The sequence below is a fragment of the Chinchilla lanigera genome, unplaced genomic scaffold, assembly GCF_000276665.1.
Source record: "Chinchilla lanigera isolate Chin_1 unplaced genomic scaffold, ChiLan1.0 scaffold00077, whole genome shotgun sequence".
Taxonomy (NCBI): Eukaryota; Metazoa; Chordata; class Mammalia; order Rodentia; family Chinchillidae; genus Chinchilla; species Chinchilla lanigera.
This window is the reverse complement of record NW_004955478.1, coordinates 9,429,146-9,454,027: the sequence shown is the minus strand read 5'-3', so window position 1 is coordinate 9,454,027 and position 24,882 is coordinate 9,429,146. Positions and strand designations below refer to the sequence as shown.

The 24,882-nt window shown below is 37.4% G+C and overlaps 1 protein-coding gene and 2 pseudogenes across 1 annotated transcript in view; 2 read left to right on the top strand and 1 right to left on the bottom strand.

Moving 5' to 3' along the window:
* Window positions 1-24,882, top strand: part of Efcab3 (EF-hand calcium binding domain 3) — a 494,429-nt gene that overhangs the window by 324,822 nt on the left and 144,725 nt on the right. Inside the window, exons 75-79 of the mRNA XM_005402243.2 lie at window positions 1,558-1,662; window positions 3,017-3,070; window positions 3,637-3,741; window positions 17,656-17,709; window positions 18,211-18,315. Of these exons, the coding sequence (XP_005402300.2) occupies window positions 1,558-1,662; window positions 3,017-3,070; window positions 3,637-3,741; window positions 17,656-17,709; window positions 18,211-18,315 (423 nt within the window). The remainder of the gene's footprint in view (window positions 1-1,557; window positions 1,663-3,016; window positions 3,071-3,636; window positions 3,742-17,655; window positions 17,710-18,210; window positions 18,316-24,882) is intronic.
* LOC106146411 lies at window positions 4,216-5,811 on the top strand (annotated as a pseudogene).
* LOC102024561 lies at window positions 11,956-17,452 on the bottom strand (annotated as a pseudogene).

The window sequence follows — 24,882 nt, the reverse complement described above, 5'->3', positions numbered from 1 at the left end:
AAATGGGAGAAGGGGATTACTCAGCCTATAATACTATTAAAATGGAATAATAGCCATAAAAAGAAATGAAGTATTAATACATGCCACAACATGGATGAACCTCACAGACATTTTGATAAATGAAATAAGCTAGACACAGAAAGTCAAATATTACCCAATTCCATTTATATGGAGAGATAATCCACAGAGCTCAGAACTAAGTAAACCCCAGTCATATTGTCAGGGGCTGGAGGGAGGAACAATGGAGAATGGCTGTGTTAATGAGTACGAGTTTTCCTTGTGGAGTAACATTTGGAAGAAGATAGAAAAGGTTTGCAGCATTGTAAATTCATTGCTACTGAATTACATACTTTAAAATGGTGAATTATGTTTTGTGAATTTTACCTCAATTAAGAAAAAAACAGACACAAAATGGCATATGCAGGGAAGATGCAGGGAGAACAATACATCCTGATTAGGAAGAATGTTTATTGATTATTATTTGAAATGACAAAAATGTAGTAATTTTAGAAGCCAAGCCTACTTTTTAATTTACTTTTTAAAATAATTCTCTAAAATTAATATACCCTCTCATGACTTACACCCAGAAAGGGTCACCCTCACAAGCATCTTCCCAGTACATGACTGAAAGGGCCACATGATATATTATTTTATTTATAAAGGGCCTGATAAAAGGACAAATCTGTAGTGATTAAACATATCAAGCTGAGTGATAAACATATACAGAAAGACAAGAGATGATCATTTGTCCAAAATATCAGGACAGTAGTGAAAGACCTCTGGAGTGCTGTCAGTGTTCTATTTGTTCACTTGGATAGTGTTACAAGAGGGTATTGTAAGTGATTGTGTCTAATTGCTCAAAGTCAGTTTGTAGATAACCTGGCTTGATTTTTTTAGACTTCTTAATATAAAGTCCAAATCTTCTAAAAATTTTTGCTGGTATAGTAATAAGACACTTCAGGTCTTCACCACTGAAAAAGTCAAAATCTTTAGCAGGGTTAGGCAGCCAATACAGCCCATAGCCAAATATAGCCCTCTGCCTGTTTTTCTTAACAAAATGTTATTGGAAAGTAGTCATGTTCTTCATTTGTGTATTAATAATGGTTGTTTTGTATTGCAGTAGCAAAGTTAAGTAGCTGCAAGGGAAACCATGTATCCTGCAGAGCCTAAAACATGTACTGACCCTTTACAAAGAAAAAGGTTACTCATTCCTCATCTAGGGTAAAGATTAGGGTAACGGCCAAATAATCTAGGGGGGAGAGTGACAGAAAGCACTGTTTTGTCAACTTTACAATATTATAATTTTCTAGTCCATTACCTGAATCATAAATTTATTGAGAACTTTGCTTTATAAAGGTAGGTTTTCCCCCTACAGTCAAGCAAACAAGTTCTAATTCTCTTCCTGTTCTTTATTCCACTGGACAGCTCTCACTGTGACTTCTTTATCTAGCAGTTGGGAAAGGTGATATAGAAACATGAACAATCTTATTTTGTACTTTTGAATGTTCAGATACTTCTTAATGTTGCCCAATATATTTGCCATTTTTATCCTTGAAGGAAAAAAAGTTAGTCTGCACGATGTTGAAAATTTTCTGGAAGATACTGGAATAGAATTGATGCCTGAAGAATTCTTGGAATTAGTGAAAACTCTACAAGTTGATGGTAAGCATTTCAAATTCTATTAGCATGTTTGAGGACGCTCATGCTCCATACTGAAAGAAGTCTTCAAAAGCTATATCTTTATTTTGCAAGACTGCAAAATAGATAAATAAATAGCGCATAGTAGAAAGCCTACATTTTTTAAATATATAACTTCCTTAGAAATTTTAGTATAACCTTGATCTTTCTTTGCAAAGTGTAATTTAGTTCCTTCTTTTCTGAGTCAGCAACTCCTTTTCCTTGAATAGTATAATGGATATGAAATTTTCTACTACTGTGTTTAGTTCCACCCTTAGAACTAAAAGTTAAACTGAAAGATGTAAGACAAAAGTGGAGTGAGGAATACTAGCGTGGGAGAAAGAAGGAAAAGAGAAGTGAAAGAAGGATGTGTTCGTGTTCCCTTTCCATTCAGCCAGACACAGCACTGAGTGTTTTGTCTATTCCATAATTTCAAATGTTTGGGACAGTGAAGATCAAAGTTACTTCTAAGCAAAATCATTTAAAGATACCTTCATGAAATTATACCTTTCTAAATGTCTGCAAGGTGTGATCAACAAATCAGTGAATGTTTAAATTTTTAAAAATATGTTACAGTGAAAGACACATTACCATTAATCCCCTTCAGAATATTCCCCCTCACCTTAAACACACTTATCCCATGATTCTTGCTGCTTTCTGAAGCAGTTCTAGAAGTCCTCTTTTGTGTGTGTCTATTGAAGTACTGTGGTTGCCTCAATGTCCTGAATCAATTCAAAATATTTACCTTTCATTTGGTTTTGTTTTTAATTTTTATTTTTATTTATTTACTATTTTCAATACATAGTGAATACATTCATTATAGGAGGTTGATACATGTACATAACACATCTTAATCCTTTTTACTTACCCTTCCCCTCTCCTCCCTCTCTTCTCCCTCTAGCTCTTGTTCCCAGTCCCTTTTGCAAAAGATCTATCTCCTATTCTCTTATTTTGCATTTTAAATTATTTATTCTTTGAGTTTCTCATATAAGAAAGATCATTTTGTCTTTGAGGAAGAGCCCGATGTCACATGGTGTCAGGTCCAGTTAACAGGTGGTTGAGAACACACCACCATGTCTTTATTTGACAGAAATTGCTATAAATGTTTGATCAGTAAGGGGTACTCAAAAATATGATGAATGTTTAAATAAAAAATTTACAGTGAAAGCCACATTGCCATTTATCCCCCTCAAACTATTCCCCCTCACTTTCAACACACTTATCCTATCATTCTTGGCAATGTGTCTTTTACTGTAATATCTTTTTTTAATTTAAATATTCATCTTATTTTTTAACCACCTACTTTATCTTTGATGTGAATTGTGTCTTTGCATTACAGATGATGGAAATCTATATGAAAGTAGAATCCTTGATGGTGTGAAATCTTTCAAAGGTAAGAACCACGATGAAAACAACATAAATAAAATTCTTCTGCCTCATTTTTGTATTTTTGTCTAGTTATTCTCTTATAGATCTTACTATTCCTCACATTAATTCTTTACTGTTTCACTCCTCTCAAATATATGTGTAATTTCCAAATGGTTTTTCACTTTGCTGCTAAGATTGGTTTTGCTAAACTTAGTTGAAAAGCAAATTTAAATCTGCCTCTACACTGAATATGTAAGGTAAAGAATTGGCAAGTTCTTCAGGGCATGTCAGGAGCTAAAAAACTAGGGGTACTCAAAACTAGGGGTACTGAGCTTTTAGGCCCTATCTGCCAGACAGTTCTCAATTTGCCTCCACTATTTTAATTCATTGGAGAATGACTTCCTACTTGGTAAAATTCTCAAGACCAGGCCAGAGGTTGCCATTCTCATTCCATTTTGTCCCCTTTTGTGCACTTGAACACTTCAGTTCATTGATATTTTAGCAGATGATCATAGTACCTGGAGATTAACTGAAGTTTTCTTATTCAGAGAAGTCACTAAACCTCCTTTAAGCTTCTGATTCTTTCCTTAGGTGGGAAAGTTCACATCAATAACCTGAAAAACGTATTAGAAAATATGAAACTCAAGATCCCAGACAAGAAACTTAAAGATTTATCACAAAACCTACCAGTTGATGGTGAGTTCAATGGATATTAAACTTTTTAAGGAAATACAGACTTACATGTCTCTGTATGAAAATTCTTCTAGCTAGTTGTTTTGTGAATTTTTAAATCTTAGAGAAGAACCCAGCCCATATGACAGAGTATTTTGATTTAGGGTAATTGTATTAATTTCAGAGTACATAGCGTATGTGCTAGAGTGAGTAAGAAACAAGTCATTGCTTGACAGAATCTGAAGGAAGATACTTATTACCTATAAAGAAGAGGTTGCAGATTTCAAATAAATTGCATCATTTCAATGATTTTCAAAAGTCATGTCATCAGATTATCCGTCATCTCTATTTTGTGATCTCTACAGTTTTCCTGATCCATCTCTACAGTTTCTTGATCCCTTCTTCCTGTATTTTGGCACTAGCTCACTTTATTACTTCCTGGTCTCATCCCTTCTCTATATAAGAAATTTCAAACAGCTATATCCCACCCTGTTTTAAAATAGACCTCGCCGCGCTGTGGTCCTGCACCCGGGCATCCGCGCCCTTTTGTCGGCCGCTCAGTCCCCGGCCTGGCGTGGCCTGGCCCTCGCGGCGCTCCGTAGCGGGTCCCGCCCCATTAGAGCCCGGCCTGGCGCGCGCCCCTCCTGCAGCTTCCTACTCCCGAGCTGCAGCTTCCGCGCGGCTCTGAAGGAAGCGGGAAACGGCGTCGTGACCCGGGCTCTGCCGACTCCGAGTTCCAGGGTGTCGCATGTGACTCAGTCAGACCAGCTGTTTGTGGTCTTGCCAAGCATCATGTCTTCTGCATGTATTTTTGCCTGTATTTTAAGATGTGTAGAAAAAATAACACATGAAGAAGATCCCAAGGAAGAGAAAGAGGAGGAAGAGGATTCTGCCTGTCCTCAGGAAGCTTCCATCGCTGCAACAAGGCCTGGCCATGGCCGGCGCAGTGCAGCAGGACGTCAGTCTCCCAAGTTCGAGACACAGAGAAGACCCGCAGCTCTCATCCAAGACTGGCTCACCCCAGCTCATCTGCAAGTCAGAACCAGTTACAGACCAGTTTGGTTATGAAGCTGCAGAAGAGCATCAGTCTCCCGGTGGCATTAGTGAGGAGGAGAAGCAGCAGAGAAGAAGAGATGTTAATCAGAGAAGGGGAAATACCGTTCAAAGACGACCCCAGAGATGAGGCCTACAAACCGCACTCAGAAAGGGAACCTCCAAAGCCACGGAGAAAATCGGGGAAGGTGAAGGAAGAGAAAGAAAGAACTTAAAGTGGAAGTAGAAGGGGTGAAAGTGGAAGTAGAAGGGGTGAAAGAAGAGGAGAAGGAAATTACAGAAGACGAAGAACCTGCTAGGAAGAGAGGACGAAGGCAAAAAGATGACAAAAGCCCTCATTTACTCAAAAGGAAGAAGAAACTTCCAATCCAGTACTTGCATTGTGAGGTGGAAGGGTGCAGAACTCTTTCTGCTCACCCTCGCTATTTGCAGCACCACATTAAATACCAGCATGTGCTGAAAAAGAAACATGTTTATCCACATTCTTCCTGTGGACAGCTCCTCCAGCTCCAGAAGCAGCTTCTACGGCATGCCAAACACCATACATCTCAAAGGGAGTATATCTGTGAATACTGCGTTTCGGCCTTCAAGAATTCCCGTAACCTGGCAGTGCACCGGATGAGTCACACTGGCAAGAAGCCGTGTGTGAGGTCTGTGGATTTACAGTGTGAGGTCTGTGGATTTACTTTGTCTGCAAAAGGCATCCCTCAACTGGCACCTGAAGAAGCATGATGCAGACTCCTTCTACCAGTTTTCTTGCAGTATCTGTGGCAAAAATATTTGAAAAGACCAGTATAGTGGCACACAAAGCAAAAAACCACCCCGAGGTGCTGATTGCAGAAGCTCTAGCCGCCAATGTAGGCGCCCTCATCACCAGCACAGATAATCTTGGGCACTAATCTGGTGTCCCTGGCACAACCCACAGACGCTCAGGGTCTTCCTCTTCTTTCTGAGCCCCTGGGGAACACGGCCTCCAAAGAGTGCCTGCTGCTAAAAGCAGAGGGGATGTCGAAGTCCTACTGCTGTGGGAAGAGAGGGTGAGCCTGATGGCTCATGGGAAGCAGCTCGGATATACTTGGTGCTACCACAAAGACTCTGATCAAAGACTCAGACTGTACTGGACCTTAGCAGAAAGGAAGACTTTGGGCACTGGGACAGTTCGGACTTTGTGCTTAAAAAATAAAAAGGGGAGAAAAAAAAAATTTAAAGCATTTAAAATTTTAAAAAAATATAGACTTCAAAACAACGGAGATTTCACCTTTCTCCAAAAAGAATGGCTATATTCAAGAAGCCAAATTATAACAAATCCTGGTAGAAGCTTCAGGGAAAAGCATTGCCCTCTATTGGCGGGTGTGTAAACTAGTATAACCACTATGAAAATCAGTATGGAGAGCCCTCAAAACACTAAAACTAGAAATTCCACTTGACCTAACTTTTCCCCTTGTAGGTATACTCCCAAAAGAGTTAAAGACGTAGTATTATAGTGATACATGCATAGCCATGTTTATAGTAGTGCAACTCAGGATCGCTAAATCTTGGAAGTGGCCTATATGTCCATCAGTGGGAGAGTGGATAAAGAAAATGTACTCTATACACAGCAGAGTACTACTATACCATAAAGACAGATATACTTTTGAGTCATTTGTAGTAATGTGGATGCACATTCAGACCATAATGATAAGTGAATAAATCAGACAAATACAAGCTCAAATATCACATGGTTTGTCTTATATGAGAATCCCAACATATAAGCAAATTATAGAAAAAAATAAAAGATAGATAATGGGAAACAGAGAGCTAGCTATTTTGCAAAAGGCAAGAGGATCGAGAGATCGAGAAAGAAGAGAGGGAAGGGATGAGAAGGAGATTGAAAAAGAATTAATATGTGTTAATGTGCTAACTCCCCATGATGAATGTAATCAGTATGTACTACAAATATATACTAATAAAAATCTGAACAAAAAAAATAAATGTCCAGTTCTCATACTCATTCTCAAGAAATGTACCCTGCATGTTAGTCAAAAATACTAGTCCCTGGATTTCTCCATTTTCTTCCGATACATAAACAGCCTTCTAACTGGTGTTGCCTTTAAACTACTACTGTCATTCCTGCCCTCTGATTCTTTCAGCATGTGATCAACCCAGCCACTTGGGTCTCCACTTCTGTTGCTGAACTTTGCTAAAGAATAATATAAAGGTGCAAGTTTTTACTTCTCCAAATTCATTTCCTCTTGAATAACAGAAAGACCTAAGAACACCTTAATTCCACTTTTCTCCTATATATTAATGATATTCTTGGAGCCTGAATTGTATCTTGTTTTATTTTAATCTAGCAAAATTTTAGTAGCAGTCACTTTTTTCTCATAAAGATTTCAATATATTTAAAGATAAAAATTAAACATTTTATCTTCAGTTTTGGGATAAGGGATGTGCTTGACAAAAGACAAAAAAAAAAAAAAAGCAGTGGGAGCTACAAAGTTATATGTTTTTTTCAGGGAAAAGAAATCTTGGTTCAGAAAGGGAAAATTTGGGGTCCAGTAGTACAGCATCTGCCTGGCAAGCACAAGGTCCTGAGTTCAATTCCTGGAACCAAAAAATAAATAAATAAACAGAAAGGGCAAAATTTTGAAAGTTTACAGAATAAAAAAGAAATTCCTTTTAAAAGCAACCATTTGTCAGTTAATTGGCAGAATTTGAATAACTTTAATACAATTTACTGCAACTGTGACAGGCATGAGTAAAGACTTACATAGTTAAAAGCTGAATGCAAAAGCGGTGAATACAATACAAGGTCAATTAAGTACTTATTTTTAAGAGAAAGCAAGTGTCTATAGTATAGACACTTTTACTTATTCATTCCTTTGTCTACAATTAAGCATAAAGTCCACTGATGTTGCCTTTGGAGTCTCTGAGTTTTGTGGAGTCTCTGAGTTTTGTGGCTGTTGTTTGAAACACACTTTACTTTTTCCTGGTATTTATATTGATTTTGTTAAATAATAATTTTTTTTGAACTTGGGGCCTTGTGCATGCTAGGCAAGTGTATATCTCTGAATTATATCCTCAGTCCTAAAATGCAAAATTTATTTATTTATTTATTTTTTTTTTTTTGGTTTTTCTCCGGTACCGGGAACGAACTCACGACCTCGCGCTTGCCAGGCAGGCACTTTGCCGCTGAGCTAAATCCCCAGCCCCCTAAAATGCAAAATTTAATACCAATCCTGTTCAGGAAAATAAAATGCATTATGGCTTTTATTTTGTTTTTGTTTTCTGTGAATCAGGGTAACTTAAGAAAGGAATAAATGAGGCAAGGGTGAAGATGGTCATTGTGCCTAGACCATTAATAGTCCGAGCTTTCTGAGAAACATACTTCCAATGTATAACCAAATTTAGACCCCTCTGGGGCTGGAGATTTAGCTCAGCGCACAGTGCCTGCCTGGCAAGTGCAAGGTCGTGAGTTTGATTCCCGGTATGGAAAAAAAAAAAAATTTAGACCCCTCAAATTTCAAAAGCAAGTTTCTATTATGGGAGAGCATGAAATGCAATGTTCATCTTTTCAAACTGTTCAGAGAAATGGCTGCTAAAGTCTTTTGTGTCAATGTAATATGAAGGAGGAAAGAGAATTTGCTCTGAGTGCTCAGAAATATGGTTTCCTCACACAGGACTTTTAATTTAAATTCTGAGTAATACAAGAACAGAATATTAAAAGCTGGTAGAGAAAAGAAACAGATCACCTATAAAGGAAAGCACATCAGAATCATAGCACACTTCTCAACACAAACCCTCAAGCCAAGAAGACCTTGGAGTGCAATATTTCAAGTCCTGAAAGAAAACAACTTCCAACCCAGATTAATGTACCCTGCAAAACTATCTTTCAATATTAATGGAGAAATAAGATACTTCCATGACGAAGGACAACTAAAGAAATTCATGACCACCAAACCAGCTCTCCAAAATTCTCTGAAGGAAACTTTAGAAAGAGGTAAGAAAGGCCAAAATTCTAAGAACACCAATACAAAGGAGCAATCAGGCAGGGAAAGCAATTAAATGGGAGGGAAATAAAAAAGAAATTGCTTTTAAAAGAAACCATTTGTCAGTTAATTGGCAGAATTTGAATAACTTTAATACAATTTACTGCAACTGCGACAGGCATGAGTAAAGACTTACATAGTTAAAAGCTGAATGCAAAAGCGGTGAATACAATACAAGGGCAATTAAGTACTTATTTTTAAGAGAAAGCAAGTGTGGGAGTGAACACACTCCACCACCTCATCTTTGATAAAGATGACCACATTCACTGGAAGAAAGATAGACTCTTTAAAAACTGATGCTGGAAAAACTGGCCTTCCATATGCCAAAGATTAAAACTAGGCCCATATCTCTCCATGCACTGAACTAAAATTAAAATAGATCAAAAATCTAAATATTAAAACAGATACACTAAATCTACTGGAAGAGTGAATAGGTATAACTCTTGAACACATAGGTGCAAGCAAAGATTTCATGAAGAAAACTCCAATTGCATGGGAAATGGTACAAAGAATCAACAGTTGGGATCTCATCCTATTAAAAAGCTTTTGTGAAGCAGAAGAAATTGCCAATTGAGTGAAAAGAGAGCTCATAGAATGAGAAAAAATCCTAACTAGTTGTCCTTCAGATGAAGGACTAATATCTAGAACATATAAAGAATTGAAACCAAATTTAAAGACCCAATCCAAAAGTGAGTATCTGAGATGAATAATCACTTTTAAGAGCAAGGAAAACAAGTGGCAAATAAATATATGAAAAATGTTTAATAGCATGAGTAATTTGAGAGATATAAATTAAGACAACACTGAGATTCCATCTCAACTTAGAAAAAAAATGGCTATTATCAAAAAAATCAACCAATAACAAATGCTGTTGAGGCTGTGGGTAAAAGGAACACTTCTCCATTGTTGGCAGGAATGTATACTGGTGCATCCACTGTGGAAATCAGTGTGGATAGTCCTCAAAAAACTAGTGTCTTGGTTACTTTTCTCTCATTGCTGGGACAAAATACCTGACGCCCAAAATTAAGGAAGGAATGGTTTATTTCGCTTATAGTTTGTGGAGGTTTCAGTCCATACTTGGCAGATTACAAGGCAGAGTGGCACATGGCAGAGAGCTACAGCTCATGGCGTCTGAACACAGCAAAAGCAACAAAACACACACACAAGGGAGGAAATGGCCAGAAGCACCCTCTTTCTCTCCCTTATGTATGCAAACTATCCACCCCAGGGCGGGTGGAGCTTTCACACCCATAATCAATCAAACTCTAAATGCCTGCCCCATGGCTGCATGAGGCTTTGAGGGGACACTCAGACACAAACCATAACAACTAGGATTAACGATCCCATTTGATCTAGCCATTCCCCTTCTGAGTATCTTCCAGAAGAATTAGAAACATCATATCACAGTGATATATGCACACTCATGTTTATAGCTTTACAGTTTGTAATATCTAAATCTTAGAAACAACCCAAATACCCATCAACAAAGCAATGGATAAAGAAGAGTTTTTTATACAATGAGTACAACTCAGGCATAAAGAAGGATAAACTTGAGAATTTTTAAGTAAATGGTTGGACCTTGAGACCATACTCTTAAGTGAAATAAATAGGACATATATGTCTCTGTTACGAGACACTAAATATGTAAATAAGAAGCAATGTGTATAAAAAGTATTCAGAAATACAAGGATGTTGTTCAAACAAAAGGGGAACTAAGGGGAGGAAGGAAAGGGGAAAAAAAGAGTCCATACTCTTAAATGAAATAAATCAGATACAGGTGTTTAAATATCACATTGCTTCTCTAGTGGAGAAACTGAAACGGTAACTAAGGACCAAAATGTATAGTGGGTCCTGGGAAATAAGAGGAAAATATTCAGACAGGAAGGTGAACAGGAATGGGGAGAGGGAAAGGAAGGAAAGGGGAAAAAAGGAATAGAAGGAAAAAATGGAAACAAAGCTTTTGTAAGTAAAGAGAAGAAGAAAGGTTGAAGGAAGGAGAGGGGATCAGGGAAGATAGAAGAATCAAAAAATATCATGTATAGGTACAAACTTTCTCCATCGAACAAGATCGTTATGTATATCTAAAATGTACCAATACAATTAGTTTCTAAAATTCTGGCTAATGGGGTGAGGTTAAAGAAAAAACTATCTAGTAAGACTGAAGAGTCTCTAAAGTGGCTCTGTTTTCCAATTCAGAGTTAGTAAAGATTGCACTACAATTACCCTATATCCTAAAGCGCAGTAAGACTTGCTATGCTTAGAATATGGACAAATGTATTCCACATCTGTTCAGGAAAAAAAAAAAGCATCAGAACCTCCTATGTGAAGTTCAACCAATGGTATGAAAGTGTTGGGATGCGTTGCTATAGGGGAGAGGCTCAAAAATCTAAAGCAGCAGCAACAAAATTTAGTAATAAAACTTTGGCTTAAAATTAAAAAGAAAGAAAAGAAAAAGTCAAACTGGTACCAGTTGTCTCTTGAAATAGAGACAATAGAGTGGGACCGACCCTCATAAATGTCATCCAATAGTTTCCTTTGTCTTCTTTCATTGTTATCACCTTCATTGTGCAAGAGTTATAGCATTCTTTTGTGGTTAAGTTTTATAAACAATTTTAAAACTTTATGTAAAAAAATGAACACATTTGCTGCCCACCCAGAAACACTCCCCCAAATAAGAAAATTTACATCAAATTTTAAAAGTAGTTTTGTGTATGAAGGTACTTCTCCAAATTGTTCTTTTCCTACAGGTGACAAAAATTTGAAAGTCAATGTCTGGTTTTAACTAGTCAAAACTAGGCCAAATGGAACCTGAGCTATCTCAGTACCATCCCATCAGAGGGTCTTTACAAAGACTGTTCTTCATCCTGATAAGTATCTGTGTCCCTGTGAGTGTAAAGGATCCATGGATATTATAATTTTGCTCCTTAAAATGTCCTTTGATTGGCAAAATGATGTAATATTTGTTTTTAAATAGAAAATTAAAATTAAACCAGAAGAAAATAAAAGAAACATAGTTTGTTGGGAGTCCGTAAGATCCAATCTGGAAGAGCTTGGAAAATGTGTTATATGTTTTCTCCTGTTTCAGCTGGAAAAATGTACTAAAGGTTGTCAAGAAAAGATTTGTAGAATAGGAAAACCAAGGACAGTAATCCAGACTTCAGAGATTTCCACTGCTAGCTTCATCACCTGTGTCTTCCATTGATACCTTAGTGTCACGAGCCTTGGATATAAGTGGAAGCTGTACATACTGAGAAACGAGGTGAGGTCAGCACAGTGATACACTCTGGCTGTACTTCCATGATCAATCCTTCTGCAAATTCCACACCCCATCACCCTGGCCCATCATCTGATCTAGAAGTGTCCAATCATCTGCATTCAAGGGGACCTCAGAGATGTCCCCGACATCATGAAATTCACCATAGTTGTTTAGCTGTTCCTTCTGCAGGCAGACGTTCCAAACAAATTGCTGGAAAACCTCAAGAGAGGCAAGAACAGTAGGAATGATGTCTCCAGAATGAGCCATCGTAGTCATAAAGGTCAGTGAGATTTGGATAGTCTAAGCAAAGCTCAGTTTCATATCGTTCATGATGGCATAATAGGCTTTTTGAGGGTATACAGTCTCTTTCTGGAGGAAAATGTTTTCTCCAGCATTCTTATCAGAGAGATCTCAGTCCATCTTTAGATCCTAGATCAGGTACAGCAGGAACTGATGATACAAAAGACCATCCACAGGTAAAAGAACACTACACAAAATATTTAGGAATCAATCTAACAAAAGAAGTAAAAGATCTATACAATGAAAACTACAGTATCTGGAAAAAGATTGAAGAGGATTTCAGAAAATGGAAAGATATTCCTTGCTCATGGATAGGAAGAACCAACATTGTGAAAATGGCCATGCTCCCAAAAATGTTACAGAGATTCCATGCATTCCAATTAAAATACCATTAGCATACCTCATAGATCTAGAGAAAACATTCCTAAAATTCATCTGGAATCAGAAGAGACCCAAAATAGCAAAAACAATCCTGGGCAACAAAGAGAAGGCAGGTAGAGAAAACATTCCTAAAATTCATCTGGAATCAGAAGAGACCCAAAATAGCAAAAACAATCCTGGGCAACAAAGAGAAGGCAGGTGGCATCACAATCCCTGACTTGAAATTATACTACAAAGCTACTGTGATAAAATCAATATGGTACTGGCAAAAAAGAAACCAACCTGAGGATCAATGGAACAGACTGAAAGATGCAACCACAACCACAAACACACTCAGCCACCTTATCTTTGACAGAGGAGCCAAACAAGTTCACTGAAGAAAGATAGCCTCTTTAATAAATGGTGCTGAAAAACTGGCTCACCACAGGCCAAAGACTGAAACTAGACCCATGTCTATCACCTTGCACCAAATTCAAGTCAAAATGGATCACAGATCTAAATATTACAACAGAAACACTAAATCTACTGGAAGAGAAAGCAGGTAAAAATCTTGAAGACATAGGGGTAGGCATAGAGTTCATGAAAAAAAGCCAAACTGTACGGGAAATACTTCAAAGAATAAAAAACTGAGATCTGATCTTACTGAAAAGTTTTTGCACATCTAAAGAAATCACCAGCAAAGTGAAAGAAAACCTATGAATTGGGAAAAAATTCTAGCCGACTGTCCCTCAGACAAAGGGCTCTTGTCTAGAACATATAGAGAATTAAAAAACATCAGCCCCTGCAAAATTCAAACACCCAATACAAAAATGGGCATCTGAGATGAACACACACTTCTCAGATAATGAAATACAAATGGCAAATAAATACATGAGAAAATGTTCAATATCATTAGTCATTCGAGAAATGCAAATTAAAACAACTCTGTGGTTTCATCTCACCCCAGTAGGAATGGCTATCATTAAGAAATCAACCAGTAACAAATGCTGGCAAGGCTGTGGAGAAAATAAAAACTCTTCTCCACTCCTGGTGGGAGTGGAGACTGGTGAAACCACTGTGGAAATCAATTTGGAGATTCCTCAGTAATCTAGGACTAGAGGTCCCATTCAATCCTGCTATTCCCCTTCTGGATATTTTCCCAGAAGAACTGAAAACATCATATCGCCATGATATATGTGTACCTATGTTTATAGCAGCACAATTTGTAATAGTTAAATCGTGGAAGTTAGCCAAATGCTCATCAACTGAGGAATGGATAAAAAAGTTGTGGTATTTTTACACAATGGAATATTACTCAGCTATAAAGAAAGATAATCTCGAGACTTTTATAGGAAAATGGACACAACTAGGGACCACATTCATAAGTGAAATAAGTCAGACCCACATGTGTAAACACCATATTAATGTAAGAACCTGAAAGAGTGAATAAAATCTAGGAGGGACAATAGACTTGTGAAAGGAAAGGAAACTGTTCAAAAGGAAAGAACTGGGATGAGGGAAAAGAGAAAAGAAAGAAGGGAGAAAATATGCATGTATGTATACACAGGATAGCTAACATAGTTGTACTACTGACTTTTATTGCTCTATGGTTAAGGAACAGTTAATGTTTAAGTGTATGATCAATCCTACATGTCTATATTTGTTTACCTGAGTATCCAATTTGAAGATATCAATATGTAATACAACAACCATTGTTAATTTCCTATCACCTTGTTTGAAATTCTGTATTGCTTGTATTGTTTTTGTGTTATTTTCTAAATGTATGTGTGTTTGTTAAGATGTTTTCGTTCTTTTATCTTTAAAATAAAAAAAAGAACACTACAGTGTCTGAGTGACCTCATTGTGAGTGCTGTAAAAGGCTGCGAATGTCACCATGAAGAAAGTTGTATGGTATCTGCTAGCATTACAAAATGAGGAAAGGCCTTTTTGATGTCTGCATAGGCACCAGATGAAGAAGAACCAAGCAGGAATGTACCAAACAATGGCTCACATGCCATAGGAATTTGTGGCAAATTTCCCGTTCTTCTGAGTAATTTGACCACAGGTCCTTACTTTCATCCCATTGAGCTCATAACTGGAAAAGCAGATCATGTGTTCCAAGTCCATTGGTATCACTGACAAGCTATTCAGGTGACTGGCCAGCCAGAAATCAGCAAACCTGCCTTGTGGGAAGGAGCTATAAGAGCAGGTTAAGCAGCCAAAGCCAGGATTTATAGTAAAAAACTTCAGTGGGGTTGATAAGAAAGAAAACCCTAAATCCATGAAGGACAAGTGGATATGCACAGGAGGGGACAACACTAACTGGAGCAAAGAAGCATGCTAGCAGGCGCAGGCACACGGTGTCCCCAGGAATACTGCAATCTCAAAGAGATGTTGGTGAGACAAATTTTTCTTGGATGAAGTTCACAGATAAGTACATGATTCACTCCATCCTGTCTCCAACCATATGTGCTAATGCCCAGAAAGAGGAATCCAATCACCAATCAGAAGAAAACCACCCAGATAGATTCTTATCAAGGGCCTTATACTTCTGTTTAAATTTAAATACAACTTCAAGCACAAGGATAATATTTAGTACGATGACTATTCCACTGGTGCCGGCTGAGCAGCTTCCAAAACAGGTGCACATAAATGCTTCATAGCTTTCGTATACCACCGTCTTCAAGTCCTGTGGTTACTACAGGCTCAGTCTCAAAGATGAGCTGCTTAGTTTTCTTGTGCGTGTAAAGTGGGGCCACTTCTACATGAGCAACTCACCAATCTGCTCCACCAGATGTTTCCAGGACTTTGTCATGCGTTTTACGGATTTTTCAAAACCCTGAAAATTCAGCTCCTAACAGTTCTCCAGCAGGATAACACTGAGGTGAAACCCGCCGAAGGCCACTTGAGGTCCTTAGTATTCCAGGGTTGGACACGGTCTTCGGGGACAGGCGAAAGACTGGCTTTTCTGCGTTGTTGCCGCGTAGAAACACCAGTGCTTCTTTCTACGTGTCCTGTGATGACTGAAGCCCATTCTGGAATATAGCAAACCTGCTTCTCTGAATAAAATGTGTTGGTTTTGGCAAGTTCTTTACACAAGTTTAGAAAATTTATTCTTCAAACTTTCCAAAAGACCTCTTTGCTGCGCTCTCATCTGTAACCCCATGGAAAGTGCTTTGTCCCAAGCTGAATACAGCCTGGCCTTGACAGCCTCATACGGGATGAATTTCTTCCTCTGCTCCGGAGTGACGTGTGCGGGGAGAAGCGCTCCGCGAGCTTCACCCCGTCAGCTCCCTTCTCTCCCGCTGAGTCCCCCGTGTGCAGGCTGCAGCGGTGACAGCAGAGATACGGACTCCTCCCCGCACAGGCCCCCTCACTGACTTTGCTCCTCTGCCGCGGGGAGATCCCCACTCTAGGAACGCTTTATAAAGGCAGATTTACCCAAAGATTTACTTGTTCTTTGGACCTCTGGCCTTTTCTTTGGAATTACTTTTCTGCTGCCTAATTTTCTTTATTAAGGATTGGTGAGTGATAAATACTTTCTGATAAACAACTGTCTTTGTTTTCCTCTGCTCTTGATACTTATTTTTTCTCTATCTGGAATTCTAAGTAGACAATTACTTTCTTTCAGCACATGTAAACATTTTTTCGCTAGCCATTGCTTACTAATGAGAAGAGATGAAAAGTAAGCCATAAATCTATTACAAATCCTTGCAGGGTAATATTTTGTTGTTTTTGTTTTGAGGACGTTGTTATTTGGTTCTGAGATTTCATTATGATGTCAAAGCCAGCAGTAGATATATTTTTATTTATATTCCTTAGGATTCACTGGGCTTTTTTCGTCTAACAAATAGCATCTTTTATCTGATGTGGAAAATTCTCAGCCATTATTGTTTCAATATTGTCTTAAGCCTGTAGTCTTTCATTTCTTCTGGAACTCTGAATAAATGCACATTAAACCATCTCTCTTACTTTTCATTCCTTTACTTTCCATTCTTTTAACCTCCATGGCCCTTAACTCCTCCTTATTCTTTACCATATATTTTCTTCCTGTACTCCGTGAAAATTTTGTATACTATATCATTCTGTACGTAGTAAAAATTCTCAAGTTACGAATCTGCTAGTTAATTATATAGAGCATGTATAAGAGAAACTACCCTAAAAGAGACATGGAATGTCAAAATAATAAATAGTATATCCTTTTTGTAAGACAATACCAATAGGGCACATATTTTCCAGTTTCCTTTTTTGTCCTGCAAAAAATTATTCCTATATTAACCTGCAATTCTAGGAAAATATACTGATCTGGCAGCTAATTCTGCCAGTGTAATATGTTCCAGTCCATCATTTAAAGTGTTTAATAAGGGCAGGTGGACGTAGCTAAATGGTAGAATGATTGCCAGCATGTGTGAAGCCTTGAGTTTGGTCTCAAACACTAGGAGTGACAAAAGGGTATAATTATGCTACGTGCAAAGCCTTATGCTGGTTGTTAAGATGTCTGAATGGGATATAGAAAACATATATTCTTTTTATTTAAAAGCATTCACAGTCTTCAACTATAAAATAAACGTATCTACCAGGAAAAAAAAGTAGGTTAAGATAAGTGGGGTGTGTTGATGTGGGACAATATTCAGTAAGAAAATGGTTTGACGTTCCAAATGGAAACCTTTTCTGCCTGTTTCTGGAACCTGGTAGATGACAGTATAAAGTAAACAACAAGTCGCAGAAAGATGTTCATGGTGTGGAGAGACTGATATCCTAAGAGAGGAAAAATAAATAGTAAGAAAGTAATAGAGAACACATTTAGAGAGTAATGTTCCCTATTTCACATTCATATGTTGTCAGGCTATGATTCAAAACGAATCATAAAAAAAAATTCTCATTAACAATGTTTCTGTCAGTATATAATCATGTATGTCTGAATTATGCTTTATGTTTTAGCTTCTGGGAGGACTAATCTACATCAACTGATAAAAGAAGTAAAGAAGTTTACAGGTGAGCAAGATATTTTGAGAAAAGATGCAAAACTAAAATGCAAATACTTCACATTCACTTATATATGTAAAATTGAATTTTCATGTCCTGAATTTGATTTAACCTCAACATTTTTAGTGAATAAAGTCTAGGTCTAATCACATAAAGATTGCATTGGATTATCTATGTTTTAGCAAAATGTTGTAGTGCTGTATCTCTATATGAAGTTATCTATATGTTCTGAAACATCATTTTACCTAATGGTAATATAATTTAGATTAAGTAACAACATGTATGTACTTACATCACTGGGCCCCCTTTACTATGAATTAGGCTAACTTCTCTGAGATTATTTATGCCACTATACATGAGTTCCTTATTTAAATTTTTAAAATTAACTTCTGTTTTCTGTGTTCTTCATCTGAAAACAGTAGACAATGCTGTAAAGCTTAGGTATTTTTTAAGCATTTAGGGTCAATAGACAATTCTTACTGTCACTGTTTCTATTTTTGAATTTAAAAGGAGGAGAAATTGAAGCCAAAGACATACAAAAAGTACTCAGAAATATGGGGATAGAACTCACAAATAGGGAACTTTGGGAGCTGCTGAAAATGTTGCCAGTTACCGGTATGTATTTTATGCGCTACGATGGAGTATATTTCTATATTATTTAATGTCATTAAAAACTGACCCATGTCATTTCTTACAAAAATCTAGAATACAGACTAGTGAGATCACAATGGAAGACCAGGCATTATTAGTAATTAGAATAAGAAGTGAAATAACTGAAATGGAACGTTCCAGCATTGAACACAGGGCGGCACAGTGTGGGAGGGAAAGTTCGGCATAATCTAAACAATGCAGACTGCTACTGAACAAATATTCAGTCTGAGCAGAAGAATTGAAAGCAGTGCCTTTGCATTGAGCTACATCCTTTTCCTATTTCTTACTTTGAGACAGGGTCTTGCTAAGTTGCCCCAAGCTCCACAGGAGGAACATGGGTCCTGTTTTTTGTTAGTTTTTGCTTCTCTTCCTATTGTGTTCTGTGTTGTTTTGTTACATTTCACCTCATTAATGATGTTTTCATAGGATTATCTAATGACTTATACTTGTGTCATCTTAAATTGGATTTTCTCTTCCTGTCTCATCTCCTCCTTCCTATTTATATTCCCTTACCTTCTTTCTTTCTCTTCTCATACCTTCTTCCCTCTTACCTTTAAAACCTACTGTTAGTATTAATCTCACCATTATAAATTCCTAGTTTTTTCTAGTCTATTCTACATCATTATACTCCCTAGCTTTATCTAAATTAGTGAAATAGGAATCTTTTTAAGTAAGTTGTTATTAAACGTTGATGTATATTTGGTTTTTTACTTGTTACTGGTAGTTATTCTCTCCTGTCAAAAAAAAGTTCTGGGAACTGAACCTAGCGCTCTGAACAGGTTGAGTGAATACTTTCACTGGGAGACACACACACAACCATCCATACACATTAAAGAGAAATCCACTTAATAAAAATACTCACACAGTTGTGGAAAAGATATCCTGCCCAACTGATGTGTACATATCAACACAAAAGCCCAAGAAACCTCACAGGGCAATGCGATGACTCCGAAGGCTCATAACTCTCCAATAACTGACCCCGTGATTTAGAAGTGGATAAAATGACAAAGAATTAAAGAAACTGGTCATTAAAATGACAGGTGAACTCAAAGAAGAAAATAAACATGAAGTAAGGACGAACTGAGTGAGATAAGGAAGATAATTCATTCTATGAAAGGCCATTTCTGAAAAGAGAGAGAGATTCTGAAAAATAACCACACAGAGATCTTGGAAATGAAAGCACAATGAGTCAAATGAAAAATTCAATTGAAAGTCTCACCGCATTAGATCAAGCAGAAGAAAATTATCAGGGCTTTACAACAAAGTGGATGCACTAAAACATTTGGACAGTAATAAAGCAAAAAAAGAATAAGAATCTATGAACAAATAACTATGGACAAGAGCTGTAGGACAATATTAAAAGACCAAATTTAAGAGTTATGAGCCTTAATAAAGAAGAATATCTAGCTTAATGGCATACAAAACCTATTCAGTAAAAGAATGGGAGACTGTTTCCCAAATCTGGGAAGTGAGATGGACATCAAAGTGATGGAGGCTCTTAGAACCCCAAATAGCTATGACTAGGAAAGAAACTCTCCATGACATATTATAGCCAAATGGCCAAAATTTAGTACAAAGAATATTAAGAACTATAGGACAGAAAAGCCAAACCCCTTATAGTAGTGAATTCATCAGGATAACAGGAGATTGCTCAACAGAAACTGAAAACCAAGAGGCCTTGAGATGATCATTTCAATTCCTGAGAGAGAATTACTGCTAGGCTAGATTACTATTGTATACAAGGCTATTCTTCAGAATTGAAGGAGGAATAAAGATCTTCCAAAATAAGCATAAGCCAAGTATGGTGGCGCATGCCTGTAATCCTAGTACTTGGGAGGCCGAGGCAGGAGGATCATTGCAAGTCTGAGGCCAGCCTGGGCTACAAAGTGAGCTCAAAGGCCAGCCTAAACTGCATAGCAAGACCCTGTCTCAAAAATATCAAAACAAAATGAACAGAAAAGAGCAAAATAAATATAAACTAAAAGAATTCATGATAACTAAACCTGCACTACAAAAAAATACTCAAAAGTCATCCTAAATACAGAAGACAAACACAGCCACAAGAGCACAAAACAGAATAAACTTCATAGAAGAGTAGATAAACAAATGAAAATCAGGAATGAATCTAACACAAGAAAATAACAAAATGACAGGAATTTGTACATACATTTTAATAATGCTGAATATAAGTGGTCTTAATTCTTCAATCAAAACACATAGACTGATGATTTGGATTAAAAAATAAAACTCAACTATATGTTGCCTGCAAGAAATATATTTCACCCGTGGAGACTTCTACAGAATGTCATGGTTTATATCTTGTTGACACCCAGAGCCTCACGTGCCCACAGGCAGAGCTGTCAGAAGATGGTTGGATTATAGGAGGTGGAATCTGGGCAGAAGAGGTGAATCACTGTGGGTGTGGCCTGGAAGGTTGTATCTCCATTTCTGGCTTCTCTCTTGATTCTCTCCACTTTGAAAAGTCATGAGATGGGCAGTTGTTCCTCCAACATTCCGCTCTGCCATGCTGTGCTGCCTTGGAGCTAGCCGACTATGGACTGAAGTGTGAGCCAAAATAAACCTCCACTCCTTTCAGGGGACCAAGAGATGGAGGGATGGGGGAAGGGATTAGGAGGGAAAGGGGATGAAAAAAGGAATCAGGAGGTGGTATGAACAGTACCAGCACCCCCATGAAGAATGTAATCATTACGTACTGCAAACGTATACCAGTAATTTTTTTCTTTTTTTTTGGTACCGGGAATCAAGCTCACAACCTCATGCTTGCCAGGCAGGCACTGTGCTTCTGAGCTATACCCCTGGCTCCAGTAAGTTTTTTAAAATTCTCTTGACTTTAATTGCAGCTGTCAGATATTCTGTCTCAAGGAAAAGACGGTGACTAAGACACAGAACGAAAGTAAGAGAATGGAAAATGATACTTCAACCAACTAGATACCAAACTAACACAGGAGTCACTATAGGCATATCCAACAGATTTCAAATTGAAATTAGTCGGAAGAGACAGAGAGTGTCATTGAAAATGAGTATAGGAAATAATCTACCAAGAAGATATAAAATTGTAAACAGATGTACAAGAAATATTGACACACCCAATTTTATAAAACTAGCACTATTTGGCATAAAGGGACAGATAGACCCAATGTAATAATAGCAGTGTCTTCAATACTCCACTCTCACAAATTAATAAATCAAGCTGGGCATAATGATATATGGCTGTAATCCCAGCACTCTGGAAGACTGAGGCAGGAGGATCACAGGTTCAAGCCCAACCTGGACAACTAGGCAACCTGGCAAGATTCAACTCAGAAGGAACCTGTCAATTTTTTGTTTTGTTTTGTTAAAAAGGTTTAGATATATAGCTCAGCAAAACAGCCCTGAGTTCAATCTCAAGTAAAAAAGAAAAAAAAAAAATTGAACAGGTCAACCAGACAAAAATTTAACAGAGAAACATCAGAGTTAAAGTAGATTACAGATCAAGTGGGCTTAACAGACATCTACAGAATGTTCCACCCAAGAAAAGCAGAATACACATAGTTTTCAGAAGCTCATGGAACTTTCACAAAATAGGCCATATTTTAGGCCAGAGAGGAAGTTATTTTTATTAATTTTTTGGTATATTTTAGATATATGTAATGATAACATTCATCATAGGGAACTTGTGACTACAAGAAATTTCTTGACTTTCTATTTTACCCCAGTCCCCTCCCCTCCCTTCAACTCCTTTTCCCTTCCTAATTTGCAAAAGCTTTGATGCCATTTTTCCTTTCTATTCTATTTCCTTTCTCCTTTTCACTTCCTTCCTTTCCCCCTATGCTCTCCCTTGTTCCCTTCCCGTTTGTTATGCATAAAGATCACATTCACTGTAGGGAATTTGTACCTATATGATATACCTTAGTTACTCTTTTTGGGGGGCTGGGGATTTAGCTCAGTAGCACAGCACCTGCCTGGCAAGCACAAGGTTGTGAGTTCGATTCCCGGTACTGGGAAAAAAAAAAAATTACTCTTTTTTTCCCATTCCTTTCCCCTCTCTTCACTTTTCTTTCATTTCTTATTTACAAAGCTTTGCCTTCATTTTATCCTTTTTTTTCATTTTTTTCTTTTCCCTTCACCCCCCATTCCTCTTCCCCTTTGAACTTCCTATTTCACAAAATATATTATACATTTTGGTCCTTATTTACCCTTTTGATTTTGCACATCAGAGAAATAATATGATATTTACACATGTGTGTCCAATTTATTTCGCTTAAGAGTATGATCTCAAGGTGCATCCATTTACCTAGAAATATCTCCTTTATCCTTCTTTATGGCTGAGTAGAAGTACTACATTGAATTAAAAAACCACATCTTTATCTATTCATTTGTTGATGGGTATTTGGACTGTTCATAAGATTTAGCTGTTACAAAATGTGCTGCTATAAACATGGGTGTGAATATTTCACTATGGTGTGATCATTTTAATTCTTTCAGGCAGATACCAACAGAGAGAAGTGCTGGGTCAAATAGAACCTCTAGTTTCATTTTTTTGAGGAATCTCCACACTGATTTCCACAATAGTTACACCAGTCTACGCTCCCACCAACAGTGGAAAAGGCTTCCTTTTTCCCCACAGTCCCACCAGCATTATTCTTTCTGGAGTAAGACGAAATCTCAGCGTTGTTTTAACTTGCATCTCTTGAATGACCCGGGATGTTGAACTTTTTTTATATGTTTATTTGCCATTTCAGCATCCTGATCTGAGAAGTGTCTATTCATTTCATATGTCCATTTTGGGATTGGATCTTTCAAATTGGGCATCTCGATCTCAAAAATTGGGCATCTTAAATTAATAGACACTTTGTAGAAGTACAAACAGCAAATAAATACATGAAAAAATTCTCATCGCTGATCATTTGAGAGATGCAAATTATAACAACTCTGAGCTTCCATCTCAGTCCAGAATGAATGGCTATTACAAACCAATCAACCAATACCAAATGCTGGAGGGGCTCTGAGGAAAAAAGAACTTTCTGCACTGTTGATGAGAGTGTAAACTGGTGCAGCCACTATGGAAAGTGGTGCGGAGACTCCTCACAAAACTAGGAGTAGAGCTCCCATTTGAGCCAGCCATTCCCTTCTGGGTATTGTCCCAAAAGAATTAAAAGCACATACCACAGTGATATACGCACACCCGTGTTTATAGCTGCACAGTTTGTCATAGCTAAATCTTGGAAACAAACCAAATGTCCATTAACCAAGGAATGTATAAAGAAGATGTGGTTTATTTATGCAATAGAGTACTACTCTGCCATAAAGGGGGATAAGTCTGAGACATTTCTAAGTAAGTGAATGGACCTTGAGATCATGCTCAAGTGAAAGAAATTGGACACATATGTCTAAATGTTGCACTGTCTCTCCACTGTGAGGAACTGAAAGTGTAAATAAGAACGAAAATGTATAATAGATATTGCAAAAAAAGTAACTGTTGAAAGGGAAAGTGGAATGGGGGAAGGAAAAGAAAAATGTGGGAAAATAGGGTAAAATGGGAAAAAAGATTTGTAAAGGAGGGGGGAAAGGTTGAAAACATGGGAAGGGAATGGGAAAAAAAGAGGAACTAAGATGTACCATGTTTAGTGCATGATGCTAGACATGAGTCTAGTTTTAGTGTTTGGCATGTGGAGAGCCAGGTTTTCCAGCACCGTTTATTATCCTTTCCAATTTCATTAAAAAGTGTCAGCATTAGTGGCATTAGATCTTCTCTAAATTTCCTGTAGAATTCAACAGTGACTCCGTCAGGGCATGGGGTTTTCTTTGTTGGTAAGATTTTAATTATATCTTCAATTCCATTGACTGATATCAGGTTACTTAGAATTTTTATATCTTCTTGATTAAATTTTGGCAGTTCATGTGTGTCTAGAAATTTGACCATTTCCTCTGTGTTTTCCATCTTTAAAATTAGAGTACAGGCTCTTGAAATGGGTATTGATGATCTTTTGGATTTCTGTAGGATCCATTGTGATTTTACCCTTTTCATTGCAATTCCATGGATTTGAGTTTTTTCTTTATTTTTTTTAGTAAGGTTATCTAAGTTTTGGTCAATTTTATTTAATTTTTCAAAGAACCAACTCTTCAATTCACTGATTCTTTGTATTGTTTTCTTAGTCTCCACTGTATTAATTTCTGCTCTGATCTTTATAATTTCCTGCCTCATACAAGCTTTGGGCTTGACTTGGTCTTTTTTTAAAAGAGAAAAAAAAATTTTAAAACAACACAATAACAACAATGACTTGCTCCTTTTTATTTTTTATTTTTTGGCAGTGGGAATCAAACTCAGGACCTTGCACTTGCTAGGCAGGTGCTTGTGCCACTGAGCTATATCCCCAGCCCCACTCTTTTTTTCTAGAAGCCTGAGGTTCAACATTAGGTTCTTTATTTGAGCTCTCTCTATTTTTCTGATATGAGAATTCACTGTTATGAATTTCCCTTGTAGGACTGCTTTCACGGTATCCCATAAGATCTGCTATGTTGTACTGATGT